General features: G+C 36.0%; 1 protein-coding gene across 1 annotated transcript; it reads left to right on the top strand.

Annotated features, from left to right (window-relative positions):
* The first annotated feature begins 5,633 nt into the window (after positions 1–5,633).
* Positions 5,634–14,493, top strand: LOC106876587 (uncharacterized). The gene is made up of 4 exons (XM_014925199.3): positions 5,634–5,958; positions 8,929–8,980; positions 10,408–10,482; positions 13,716–14,493. The coding sequence occupies exons 1-4, from the start codon at positions 5,815–5,817 to the stop codon at positions 14,204–14,206; spliced, it is 762 nt and encodes a 253-aa protein (XP_014780685.1). The 5' UTR covers positions 5,634–5,814; the 3' UTR covers positions 14,207–14,493.
* Positions 14,494–14,726: the final 233 nt, after the last annotated feature.

The following is a 14,726-nucleotide window of genomic DNA, read 5'->3' as shown; positions in this document are numbered from 1 at the left end:
GTTAGGTGAAAAAAAAATCACACTGCAAAATAGTTCAGCAGCAAAAATCATGCAAACATTTTGTCGGTGAGAAGAAATACGAACGAGAAGGAATGTTGTGTATGTAAAAATCAATAATATAAATGTGAAATTACAGTTGGGTACATGTAGTAACATTACTTTAATTAATGAAGACACATGGAAAACACTCGAGAAATATGCACTATAGAAAACCTCGAAGATTGCACCTGGAGTTTCGAGTATTACATTAATTATCAAAGGTGAAATTATCTGTAAGGTTACATTTCGCGCAAGAATATATAAGCGAAAGCTTAGTATTAAAATATACAAGCGACGGTTTTGGATCTATTTGGATGGAAATGTTCAAATTATGGAATTTTCCCATAAATAAATTTTGTCAAAATGTAATGGGGGTCGTCCACCGGTTGTAATACAGAGTTAGAAAATACTAAAAAGAAGAGAAAAAATTTGTTCTCTGATGTTTTTTCTGATGCAATTAGTGAGCATATTAAATTTTGAGCAAAATTTCAGGTGAAAGAATAGAATATTCGTTACCAATTTTGAAAACCTAACGTAATGTACCGTTTTAGCACTGGAACAAATGAATAAGGAATTAGACAGACTTGGAAAAAGGGGCGTGATTAAAAAATGGCCTATTCAGATTGGGTGTCTCTAAGAGTGTATGTAAAATGAAGAACTATATATTTCCGGTAGGTACAGATTTCTTGAAGGGACTGAGCGAATGTTTAAGATAGTATAACTACCTATTACCTATCCCGGAAGAAATCTTCTCGAAACGAAATAGTGGTAAATTGTTCGGGAAATTAGATCTTTCTCTTTCTTACTTACTAACACTAGTGAAAGATAAACGTACTAAGCTTTTAACACCCACAATTACCTGCACAAATAACGGTTCCCGTTTGCCCTCAATGCTGCTATATCCCGACAAGTGTTGGATACGTTGCTTGCAGAATGTAGCTTCTCGATGATCTATCTGGATGATATATTAATTAAAAGTGAATCATGTGATGAGCATATCGAACATGAATAATGTATTTTTGAAAAAAACAAGATTATGGTATCAAACTGGGTGAGGAGAAATGCGAAATTTTCTTGCCTAAAATCATGTATGTAGGACAAATTATTGATAAGAATTGTGGTCGACCAGATCCGTCGAGGGCAGATGCGATAAAAAATGTGCCCCTCCAACAAACGTATCTTCTTTAAAAAGCTGACTTGGTGTGTGTAAATGATTATCAGATTTATACAGCAAATATGCACCAGGTAAGAGCTCCACAAAATAATTTACTGAAAAAATATATAATTTGAAAAATTATCAGAACTCTTTCGACAAAATAAAAATTTCTAACGTCAGATTTGTCTTTAGTACATTTCGATCCTGCATTGGAGATTGTATTTGATTCAGATGCCAGTGAGTATGATATCGGAGCAGTAATTCTACATAAATACGAGGATGGTAACATGTAGGCCGTTGTTGACATCATTTCTTTCTGTTCTGTTTCATTATTTTTGATCCCTGTTAGACGTGAGTTACATTACTCTTTTACTCTTTTACTTGTTTCAGTCATTTCACTGTGGTCATGTTGGAGCACCACCTTTAGTCGAGCAAATCGACCCCGGGACTTATTCTTTGAAAGCCTAGTACTTATTCTATCGGTATCTTTTGCTGAACCACAGCGTGACGGGGACATAAACACACCAGCATCGGTTGTCAAGCAATGCTAGGGTGACAAACACAGACACACAAACATACACACACGCATATATATATTATATATATATATATATATATATATATATATATATATATATATATATATATACATATATACGACGGGCTTCTTTCTGTTTCCGTCTACCAAATCCACTCACAAGGCTTTGGTCGGCTCGAGGCTATAGTAGAAGATACTTGCCCAAGGTGCCACGCAGTGGGACTGAACTGGTAACCATGTGGTTAGTAGGCAAGCTACTTACCACACAGCCACTCCTGCGCCTGAAGGTCTCCCCTCGTGAGTGTACCTACGATTGTAGATTGTTGAAATTGCTGTTCTTACATATGAGTTTGTTGATTTGTGTTTGTTTTCTTCCCATTTATGGGGAAACCTGAGAAGAGAAGAAAAATAGAAATTGGACGAGCAGAAGGCCACAGTTATGCGGCAACAACTGGCAGAGTAGTGGACTCAGATGCTTCGGTGTTTCGTGAAGTAAAAGTAGAACCGAGGAAGTTAAAAGACTGCGAAAAGTTACCATAATCTAAAAATAACGCCACCAGATGATCTAAGAAATAGTGTAAGAAAGAGAACAATGATATACAAAATAGTGAAAGTATCATCCCGAAAAATTTAATCGCAGCTATCGAAGCCATTGAAGAGTGCCTAAAAGAAATCAAAAGTTCACCACGTTCAACCCAAGAGGAAGAAAGTACGGCACAGTGGAGGTGCGATTCGCAACTGAGGACGAAGCGATAACGCACTCCACTGTAGTCATAAAGACAGAACAGTATGTTTTGCCAACATACTGTGGCAAGTATGTTGCCAGGTTTAGAGTAGGAAAAGTACGACCGGAAATAAATGAAACATGGTTGGTTGCAGCGATAATTTGCAAAACATGGAGGAAGATGCAAAAATACTGAGTGACGAGAACTAAAAGGTTGAATTGAAGAGGTTATGGCATAGAGATGGCCATACAAGCAAGTTTAAGTGACTTGAACAGAATTGCAGAGGAAATAATGTTACCCGAGGATGTGAGGCTGACAGTGGTAGTGGATGGCAGGCATCCCATATGCTACCTATGTGGCGAGAAAGGCCATACGAAGGCGAAGTGCCCCCAGAGAGAAAAGGAGGAACAACAAATAGAGTAGTCTGAGGAGCAGGAGAGGGTGGACAAAGTGGTACAGGATGATGTGAAAGAGACAGCAATAACAGAAGAAGCATTCACAGTAGTTAAAAAAAACGAAAAAGAAAAGAAAGTGTAAGCTCTCCGCCGGAGAGGCAGAAAGCGAAAAAAGAAGTAGATAAGGAGGATGAAAAGGAGGTTGAGAAGGAGGTTGACGAGGAGGTTGACGAGGAGTTTGAGGAGGAGCTCGAAGAGGAGCTTAAGAAAGAGGAGACAGTAGCAAGAGTAGTAGATATACCAGTGGAGGAGGAAGATTCAGGCGGTATAAAAAGACAATAGCATGAAGGTGAAACAGCGCCACTAATCAAAATGGAGGAGGAGAAAGACAAAGAGAAGGCGCCAAGAGTGGTGCAAGGAAAAGGCAAACAAGCGAGAAAGCCGAAAAAGCACAAGTGGAATTTCGTGATAAACGCTAAGAACACAGCAACCGAAAGAAAGATAAAGACGTTTAAATATACTATAAGGGTTAAGTTGCTTACGGATATTACTCGGAAAATGTGAAGGCTATTGTAATTGATAAATATGGATATAACAGGTTAAAGGAAATGTGTGGAGGGGACATTGATCCGCCGGGAGTTGTAGTGGAGTTTGACGAACTGCTGCCAGTAGTGGAATTAAGAGAACTGGAACCATTTATGAGATATCAAAAAAAAGTAAAAAAGACAGGACAAAAACGATGCTTATAGAAAAAAAAAACAAAGGAAAAGGAAAGATCATAAACTGTGCGTGAAAACGTTCAAATGGTACTGCATGAAAGTAGGGCTCTTGCAGCTATTTTTCTCATTATTATATAACATGTTTCTCATTTTCATTCGTTTTGTGTTTTTTGTCCCCACTGTGGCGTTCTGTCTGTCCTTGTGCTGTCTCCTCTGTGTAGAAGCCTGAGTGCTTAATAAAAGAATTAGTTGACAGCGTTGATCGTTAGTCGTTAGTGTTAAATCATTTTCTTGGCATATGCTAGGGCAAACTGTGCATTGGCTGGCTGAAGAAAGGAAAATTTCCTCGCTTCTCCTTCGCTGATTACGTCTCATTTTCGTAGTGATCTACATAAGACCCTTTTCTTTTACTGTTGTTATCCTGTTGATTTGATGTCACCTTACTGTTGCTTTTCTCTTTTTATTTTATTACATCCCAACGCCACTTACTCCTGTTTTTTTCCCTTCCTCCTTCTACCTTTCAATCACTTCTAACTCTCACATCGTGTCCTTTCTCTTAACCTCTTCTACACCACTCTACTTTCTATTATCATTCTGATACACCTCCTTCCTTTATTCAATGTAACTCGCTTATCGATCACACACTTTCCTTTTCCTTCTCGTTATCCTTTTTCCTTCGTTTATATTTGTTCTTTTACAATGTTGGAGACTTACATTTTGCGGTTTTTTCTTTTCTTATACACACTACTCGTCTGGTTCTTTATTGTATCGACCATGATAAGAAGAAAGGTAATGTTGAGGACGTAAATAGCTGAGAACTAAACACTTAGTTTTGTCTGACGCACTCACAATTCAAGCAATTCACTGAGTTATTCTTATCAACAAGGAATTTGAGGGAATGATGCAGCTGATTATATCACCTGCTATACATGATCGGTACTTTATTTTATCCCCGAGGAATATGAAAGGCAAATTTGACCTGAGTGGGACTTCAATTGAATATATAATCTGTTAGAAGTTACGCAAAGCATATGCGAAAGCTATAGACATTTTAGGTTGTCTGAATAGTGTAAACTGAGAGAAGAGGACGGATTTAGTTTAATTCAGCATCGCAAAAATCTTGTAAAAATGTCTACGAAACAAAGCCAAAAATAAAAAAAAAGAAGAAAAACTGAAAGATTATTATATTAAAATGGAAAGAAAGTCCTGACACGCTTTTGATACGATCATTTAAGGATGCTTTTTCAATATTTACATTCATTTATTCTTTTACTTGTTTCAATCATTTGACTACGGCCATGCTGGAGCACCGCGTTTAGTCGAGCAAATCGACCCCAGGACTTATTCTTTGTAAGCCTAATACTTATTCTATCAGTCTCTTTTGCCGAACCGCTAAGTTACTGGGACGGAAACACACCACCATCGGTTGTCAAGATGATGAGGGAGGGGACAAATATAGACACACAAACATACACAGACAGACAGCGAGACAGACATACACACACATACACACATACACACACACACACATATATATATACGACCGGCTTCTTCCAGTTCTTGTCTATCAAATTCACTCACAAGGCTGTAGTAGAAGACACTTGCCCAAGGTGTCACGCAGTGGAACTGAACTCGGATCCACACACACACACACACATATATATATATATATATGTATATATATATATATATATATATATATATATATATATATATATATATATATATATATATATATATATATATATATATATACGTACATACATGTATGTGTGTTACTGTTCTATATTTAATGAAGGCTGGAGGGTATATCAGCCGAAACGTTGTGTTAACAACAAACAAATGAGGACAAATATCCGTCAAATATAAGTAATGTAAATAATGTATGTATGTGTGTGTATCTATGTATGTATATACGTATGTATATATGTATACATATATTAAAAAAATTCTATCCATCCACAAAACCTGTCATTTACAAGTGTACACCCACACTTTATGGTTATGGCATTCTCATTGGTTTACGAATTCACGATAAGATTTTCGGCAGAGCTGGGTTCCATATATAATATGTTGTCAGGAAGTCAGTAATAAGTCTTCAGCTGAGATCAACTTCAGATCTAAGATAGACACATAGAAAGTCAGTAGTAAGCCTCCAGCTTAGATCTACACTAGATTTATTGTTAGACCAACACGAAATATCACGAAATATCACGTACCACCACCGACAACTATCGTCAAGATGGATTTCTCACAGTTTTCCAGGAACGTTTCGCAACGTTTTTCCATTTCTTCTCTCGTAGCTTTCGGATTATTTCTCATTCTCACCATAACGATTCTTCACCAAGATTCAAGGATTAGGAAAATGGAAGAGAAATCGGAACAAGTGAGTAGAGAAATTTGTATGTATTTGTATGTGACTTTTATCTTCCTGCCTTTGGTCTGTATAGAGTATGTATTAATATACACAAGCTCGCATGCATTGACACACACACACGCACAGACAGACAGACACACACACACACACACACACACACACACACACACACACAAATACAGACACACATTCATATAAACACATTTTATAAATAAGTATATGTGTAAATTTTACTAATGCCAATAGATAGATAGATATATTGGATCAGAGTGAGTGAGAGAGAGAGAGAGAGACAGAGAGAGAGAGAGAGAGAGAGAGGAAGAGAAGTGGAGAGAGATGGAGAGGCGACACATAGACACACACGTCACAGATTACCCAATAATATGTTTCATAATTTTGAGAATAAAACTAAAATTTATTTCGAAACAGTAGCCAGAAAATAACTCCTGTATCCAGAACCTATTTTAACATACTGTCGCCTATTTCTGTACAGGATGCTTTCTATCGCTCACTTTTGAAGTGGTGAAAATATTCAATTATAGAACTTATGTGTCTTACATATTTCTGTATCTTACACACACACACACACACACACACACACACACACACACACACACACACACACACACACACATATATATATAAATATATATATAAATATATATATATATATATATATATATATATATATATATATATATATATATATATATATATATATATATATATATATATATATATATATATATATATACGTGTCCGTGTATGCGTTTCTTTGTATATTTATATTATTTTTTTCCACCTTGTTTTGCATTTATGTGCTTACCCATGTGTATATGTATGTGTGTTTGTATGTATTATGACAAGGTGATTTAGGATTTTTAACCCTCGGTGACGGAGTAATAGGTCACTGATGAAGATTGATTAAATCTGAAATTAGCACTGATACGACTCCATCTCGCTTGTTGTAGGAAGGGACTTTTCTTCCTTATCAGCCGTTAGGAAAGTGGCTAAGAGTTATTTTGATTCTAATTTTATTCTTGTTTCTAGCAATGCTGATGGTCACTGATACCCTCCGTCACTTTAGTGACTCTCCCGTTGCTCACACGTGATCAGCGGCTATCTTTCATTCTTCTCCTTGCACTACAAGAGATAACACATATTTTTGCCTGTCACCTGTCATTCTTCTCCTTGCACTACAAGAGACAACACACATTTTTGCCTGTCCCCTGTCAAAGCTCGTTTTTCCAGCGCTCACCACTTCACATCGTTATGGCTTAACAGCCCTTACCGTTTGTTTTTACTGTTTTGTTCGTACTGTCCTGTTTTTGTTATCACTTTAACCCTCAGCAAATCCCAAATATTATTTAATTTGCTTTGCGAGAACGACTGTTTTAACGATGACGCGTCTTGTCCCAAGTGTTCGAAACGCGGAGTAGATAAAACAAGGAACAACTGATGAAGGCAATGTTCTTTATGTTGCCTGTCCCGTCTCTCTATTTGTTTCTTTCATTGTTCGAAAAACAGTTCGTTTTCCATGATTTTGTTTTTTCATGTTCCCGTTTTTCATTTTGTTCACGTTTTTTGACGTCTTCTACCCATATATGCACGTGTATATACATCTATATGTAGGTATGTACATATGTGTATGCATATATGCATATATCTATATTATTTATATTATTATATGATCGAACGCCACGAATAATTTCCAAGCATATATATATATATATATATATATATATATATATATATGCGTGTGTCTTTGTGTCTGTGTTTGTCCCTGTAACTGAGCAGTTCGGTAATGTGACCAATGGAATAAGGACTAGGCTTAAAAATATTTCCTGGGGTTGATTTGTTCGACTAAAGACTTTCAAGGCTGTCCTCCAGCATGGCCGCAATCAAATGACTGAAACAAGTGAATATATATATATATATATATATATATTTATTTATATAAGGGCATTACTATACATAAATGCCTCACGCTAAGAGGGACTCTAGACTCAAACTACCATAATAAACACATTTTTACCGAATGCGAGGGAATGCAACTCTCAAAGCTAGTACCCTAAAGGCAGACTAAACGGTAGATCAAGATTTCGTAATTTCGTTTCTAAAAAGTAAAAGTCTACTTGAAAATGGAATACTCTGATTTCTGTGCACTTATTGCAGTACTCTAGACTTTTGCGTCTGTATCTCTTCCAGAACTCCCCCCACCCAACAAACCACAACAAAAGACAATTTGTTGAGCGTCCGACTAGAGAAAATACAGTGGATGTAGATGATGGTCCCGCTGGTTTTAGTGCCTGTATCTGGCACCAGCGAAAAACATATAATCGACTCGTACAAGTAAATCCATAAACAGCCTGGAGCATTTCATATATGTCTGTAATGTTTTTGCTCAGTTTAACAGAAAACTTTGCTTGTATAACGAGCTTCCAAATTGTCTGCCCAACCTGACTGCCTCCTGCAGGTAAAATTGTTTTCATTTTACAGAAAGTAAAACGCAAAGAAACGGATACCATAAGTTCCCGACTTAAAATAATATTCTGGGGTCGATTCGTTCGGCTAAAATTCTTCGAGGCGGTGCCCCAGCATGGCAACAGTCTCAAGATGGAAACAAGAAAAAGATTAAAAGAATGAGAGAAAACCACTCTTGCGTTGAAATATGTTTCGTAACGAAATTAGCTCAATTATCTCCTCTGTTGTATAGGCTCTACGTTTACCTAACTCTAGTGTCAAAGCACGGTTGTGAATAAATACTTGATAAAATTGTTGTTTTCATTTTACAAACAGTATAGTTACTTGTAAAACATACGTTGAATTGCTTGTATATTAAACACATCAAAATATAATTACGTTGTTAATCATTCGAAATCAAAGGTTTAGTAAACCTGATTTGGTCTCGTTTTAGATTCTAAACGATGGTATATATTCTGAAGTCCATTTGTATGATATTGTTTCTATTTTTTACAGAACCGTTTCGTTTCTAAGAAATCTCTCGATGATAAACCTGATGACACACCAAGTAAGAATGAATTTTATAATATATAAAACTGTTAAGACAAAGTAATTTGAAGTAATGTTCGGGAACCAGATTAAGTATCATAAAATATTTAGTTTTTCAGTTCTACAGTGTTCAGCCAAACTAGTCTCCTCAGCGACTGACTTCTAGTCTCTTCAACATCGGATTGGTTTTTGATTGTTATCCCTATCTGCTCAATGAAATACCGAAGGTTTAGCCGTTTACTAAACCATTTTCTACTTTGCAATAACTTCCTCAATGTAAACTAATGCTATTATGCTGTGAAAATAACTAAATAACTGTTTATACGTGTACCTGAGCAAGGCTACACGTATTTGTTAGTACCTTTGTGTATGATTCTGAGAAACGTATCTGACAGGTATTTTCAATTCAGTTTTGAAGGTAAAGTAGGAAGTAAACATAAAGAAATGCGGAGTGCATCCAGAAATGAGTTTGTAGAGGGAAAGTAGATAACATTATATGTAAAAAATGAACAAAATATTAATATATATTTGTGCATGCTTGTTTGTATGACGTGTGTGTGCGTGTGTGTGGGTATGCGTGTTTATATATGTATATATGTACATGTGTGTGAGTGTATATATATATATTTATATATACATATATTCACACACGCAAACGCACATACATATGCGCACACACGTGCACACCTTTAACTAAGCGGGACTGTGCGGTAAGAAGCTTGCCTCCCAAACACTTGATTCCGGGTTCAGTTCCACTGCGTGGCCCCTTGGACGAGTGTCTCCTACTATAACCTAAGGACGACCAAACACATGTAAGTCGTCGTGGTAGACGAAAACTGAAAAAAACCCGTCGTATATATATATATATATATATATATATATATATATATATATTTGTATGCGTGTATATATATATATGCGTGTATATCTATGAGTGTGTGTGTGTTTTTTGTCTGTGTTCTCCCCATACACAGACCTACCACTTGCCTACCGGCGTTGGTGTGTTTGCATCGCCGTAACGTAGTGGTTCGGCAAAAGAAGCCGATACAAGAAATACTAAGATTTGAAAAAAAAAGTACTGACGTCGATTCGTTCGACTAAAATTCCAAGGCGGTGACTAAGCATAGCAACCGTCGAATGACTGAGACGAGCAAAACACAAAAGTTTCAATATGTAACATTTTCTCTTTTTGCAGTTTATTCTTATGGAATATTCGTGGATTTATTTACTTCTTTCTTTCTGTCTTTCATCTATTCACTCTGTCTTTCTCCTAGCCCCTCTATCTGTGTTTTTCCTAACACATTCTGCACCCCTTCTTTTTCTTCCTTCCTCCTTTTCTTCTAGTTATTCTTCCCACAATTTTATAACTTTTATCCAACGACTTCCTTTGAAGATGATTCTTCTATTGCTTCTGTTAAAATACATTGTTTCATTTTAATTTTACAGAACCCGGTCTCGGATCACTATATACCCGGTGGGGTAGAACGACCTGTCCTCCTTATTCAGAGCTTGTATATGATGGTTAGTATATTATTTCGTTCATTTTTGTCTGCATTTCTCTCACTCTCTCCATCACTCTCCCTCTTCCTCTCTGTCTGTTTGTCTGTCTCTGTCTCTGTCTGTCTCTCTCTCTCTCTCTCTCTCTCTCTCTCTCTCTCTCTCACACACACACACACACACACACACACACACACACATGTATGCAGATCTTCGTATTGTATATTATGTCACGTTAATGGCATAACTTACAGATTTTTCAGAGACTACACGGGAAAGTTTCCATTCACAACTTGAATTATAACTTACTTTTTTACCTCGGAACAAAATAGTCACATGTACTAAACAACCAGGTTTCTTTTCTCGGAATACACAATTCAACACACGTACGACATAGCTACCAGTGGTACACGGATATTCGTAGAGTAATGCAGTTCAAAACAGGGAACATTTCCATCCTCTTTTTTCCTTTCAACGTTAAGGTATTAATTGTTTCAAATTTTAATCCAAGACCAGTAATTTCAGCAAAGGGGGGAATCAGTTACATCGACCCCAGTGCTCAACTGGCAGTGCTAACGATTCTGCCAGCTCACCAAGCGTTACTGAAAAGTATTTTGGAAAGAAAGTCGTGTTTCATTTCAAGATGGGAAAGAAACATCTCCATTGTTACTCTTTTCTCATGTTTCTAATCAAGACAGAATTTCCCCCTGACTATTGAGAGCGTATTCCCATTTATTTGGTAAACTATTGATCAACTGGGCGTAAATTCTTCAAGTTTCGAAGCAAAGAAACATTCAATATCATTTTAACCTCTTTACAATTAATAAACTGCTTCGTTTCTAAACAATGTTGCTGTAATCTGAAAAGATGATAGTAAGATACAGGAAGGTCGGAAGAGTATGGAGGGTGAGACAAAACTTCTATATTATTTAATGTCATAATCTTTTCAAGAGTGTCTTGGCCAATATGTGGTCTTGCATTATCGTGTGAGAGAAACACTCCTTTATGAGAAACAAATGATGAGCGCTATTTTTGCATGTTTGTACAATGCTTCTAAATGACAACAAAACGTTTCTGCATTAACTCTTTCGCTTTAGTTTAACATTTCATGATAGACGACAGCTTTCATATGCCTCCGAATACAAAGCATAATCATTTTTTAGTAGATTCCTGATTTCGGGATACATTCTTTGCTTTCATGGGGTCCCAACCATTGCTATTTTTTAAAGTTATGGTGATAGAGATCCCTCTTGTCATCACGTGTGAAAACTTTTCACAGGAAAGGTTTGGTAGCAAGTCTCCACTTCTATGACGAGGGTAACGCAATTTTTTGATTACGCTGAGAAGCAATCAGATGAGGATGGACCCAGTGATTAAGTCTAGACACCTTACACAGTTCATGAAGCTTTTTGATCAAAGTTTATGATCAAACTACCCAAATAATCATTGGTATGTTTCTTGGTGTTATCATTCTTGAAAAGCCCCTTTTGAACTTATAGAGCATTCAGGGGCCTGAATGTATATTAAATGTTTAAAATCGATACTAATTTAACCAGCATGATATAAAAGGTAGAGAAATAAATAAAATTACCTGCATGTAAAAATTCATGTTTATTTTACCCACACAATATTGAAAAAGTAGCCTTAAATGATAATGTCATATACGTGAGGAGGACATTTTTCCAATTTAATATAATGATCTTTGAGCTTGTTATGTTTGTTGGCTGTGTTTCTTAGTCGTTTTCACAGATTTTTGCCTTGCGAACGTAAGTCCAATCCGTCCTCTTCTCTCAGTTTACACTATTCGGTCAACCTAGAATCTTTAGGACGTTTGCATATGTTTTGCACGATTTTTGATTTTAAATTTAGTTCAAACCGAACATTGCCATCCATCTTTTAACGGTCGAAAAAAATCAGGAACCAGACAAGTAGTATGTATAAGAAAAGAGACAACGTAAAGTGTGTCTCCAACATTGTGAGATAACATAAAGATGAAATTTAGATATAGGTCCAAGTCGAAAGAAAAGGAATAACAAGAGGGAAAAATAAAGTGTGCGGCGATTTAGCGAGTTACATTGAATAAAGGAAGGAGGTATATCAGAATGATAATAGAAAGAAAAAAGAGGTGTAGAAGAGGTTAACAGAAAGGACACGTAACGAGAGTTAGAAGTGATATAAAGATAAAGAAAGAGGGAGGAGACAGGAGTAGGTGGTGTTTGGATATAGTAAAAAAGTGGGAAAACGATATAAATGTGGCATCGATTTAACGGAATAACAATGGTAAAAAAAAAGGGTCTGTGTAGGTCACTACAAAAAGGAGACGTAATGAGCGAAGAAGAAAACGGGGAAATTTTCCTTTCTTCAGCTATCCAAACTTAGGCGTTTGCAGTTTCGGTTGTACAGTTTACCTTAGCATACGCCAATGGATACACAATACGCATAAAGAATGATAAAATCGTCGATTTCTAAAACTTTTGCAGCTTACGAAAGGAAAATTCTACGTTTCTTACGTTTGAACCATTTTCATGTTTGGAGCATTTTCCTTCCATATACAAAGTGACCTACGTAACCCTTCTCTCTCTCTATCACAGTTTCCTTTTTTTCTACATATACAAAAATGCTTATAAGTGTATATTTAAAATTCAGATATCACTCTAAATATATTTGAAGAAGGATCATACAAATTCAACCTAAATATGACTCACCATAATCCTGCATTATAATGTTAGAACTAGTCTCATAGCATATGGTGTCATACGTATAGCGGTGCAGGCTGTGTTCTTAGTCAACTTCAATCATATTTATAATCCGGTGACCAATTAAATCGACCACTTTAAACTAACGTAGCTTTTCTCGATAATATATTGCTCACACTGTTTGCACTAGGAATGTGTTCTATCCAATAATACATAGAAAATCTATTGCAAATAACATGATCATAGAAAGAATTCAGTGTTTATGTCATTCGCATTCAATTCTCCTGATTTGTAATTTCGTATACTAACATGTAAGACATCGCAGAATTCTAAATTGTTAATCACAAACCTGTTCCTTCATATAAATTCAGGTTTCTATCATGATTGTATAATAGCCCCTACTGTATTCCATAATTTTGATATTTTCATTACAAATGTTCTATTTCTCCCTCTATTCAGTTAACTTATTTTACCAAAGATTCAAGAACGTTATGAAATTTAAGAATTAATTTTTAGTATGTTATTTCATATTTATTTTGTATATGTTTCTTACCATTTTAGGTGTGGTTGGTGGGCAGCACTATGACCAAACTGGTGGTGGAAGTAATCTCTTATGTTTACCAAATGATCCGATTTGGGCCAATTATACTACAGTAGTTGATGTGGCCGCACAGATATATGGATGCGAATATGAGATAACAGTTGCTAATATATTTTCTTTAGCTAACGCTAAAACTCTTCAGGATCACAATGTTCCGTGTGCTGTCTGTTTGACACGACAACCTGATGTTGTTATGATGCTACCAGCCAGGACACGCTGTTACCCTGGGTGGACGATTGAGTATTCCGGTTATCTAATGACAGCCCACAACGATCACAAAGGCAGAGAAGAATATGTGTGCGTTGACCATGCACCAGAAGCTGATCCAGCGGGTTACAGAGACGAAAATGGAGCTTTATTGTATTTCGTTCAGGGTGTTTGTGGTTCATTGCCATGTCCACCTTATGTCAATGGTCAAGAATTAAGCTGTGTTGTATGCAGTAAATATTGAATAGAATACAACTGAATCAATTTGAAAATGTATACGGGGAAATTGCATCTGATAATATCAAAGAAGAGTTTATAATTACATAATTCTGTTTCATGATATTTTATTCAAATTATGTATATGGTTAAAATAAGCAACATTATAATTGTTTAAAATAGTATTCCAAACGAGAAGAGTATCTAAGGCGAAGGATGCAAACCTCAATTAATGATTCTTGAAAAGCATTATATAAGCTTTTGTTTATCTACATACATTTATATACAGAAATAAAATGATATCTAATTTTAAAAGACTGTCCTCTTTCTATAAATACAACAAAACACAACTAATACCATACATGAATCAAAATTCAAAAAGTGTTAATACTTGGCACGAATCGGATTCAGAGTAACGCTAATACATTGAGTGACCATTCTACTTACAATTCGAAAACAAAATACACGATAGCTCAAAAAATAAGTCCTCACACGCGTACCATTATAACTATCTTAGATATGAGCAAAACTCCTCGCTAAATTCCATG

Source organism: Octopus bimaculoides, chromosome 20 (assembly GCF_046866305.1).
Source record: "Octopus bimaculoides isolate indiv1 chromosome 20, ASM4686630v1, whole genome shotgun sequence".
In the NCBI taxonomy this organism is placed as follows: domain Eukaryota; kingdom Metazoa; phylum Mollusca; class Cephalopoda; order Octopoda; family Octopodidae; genus Octopus; species Octopus bimaculoides.
This window is presented reverse-complemented; position numbering and strand designations above follow the sequence as displayed.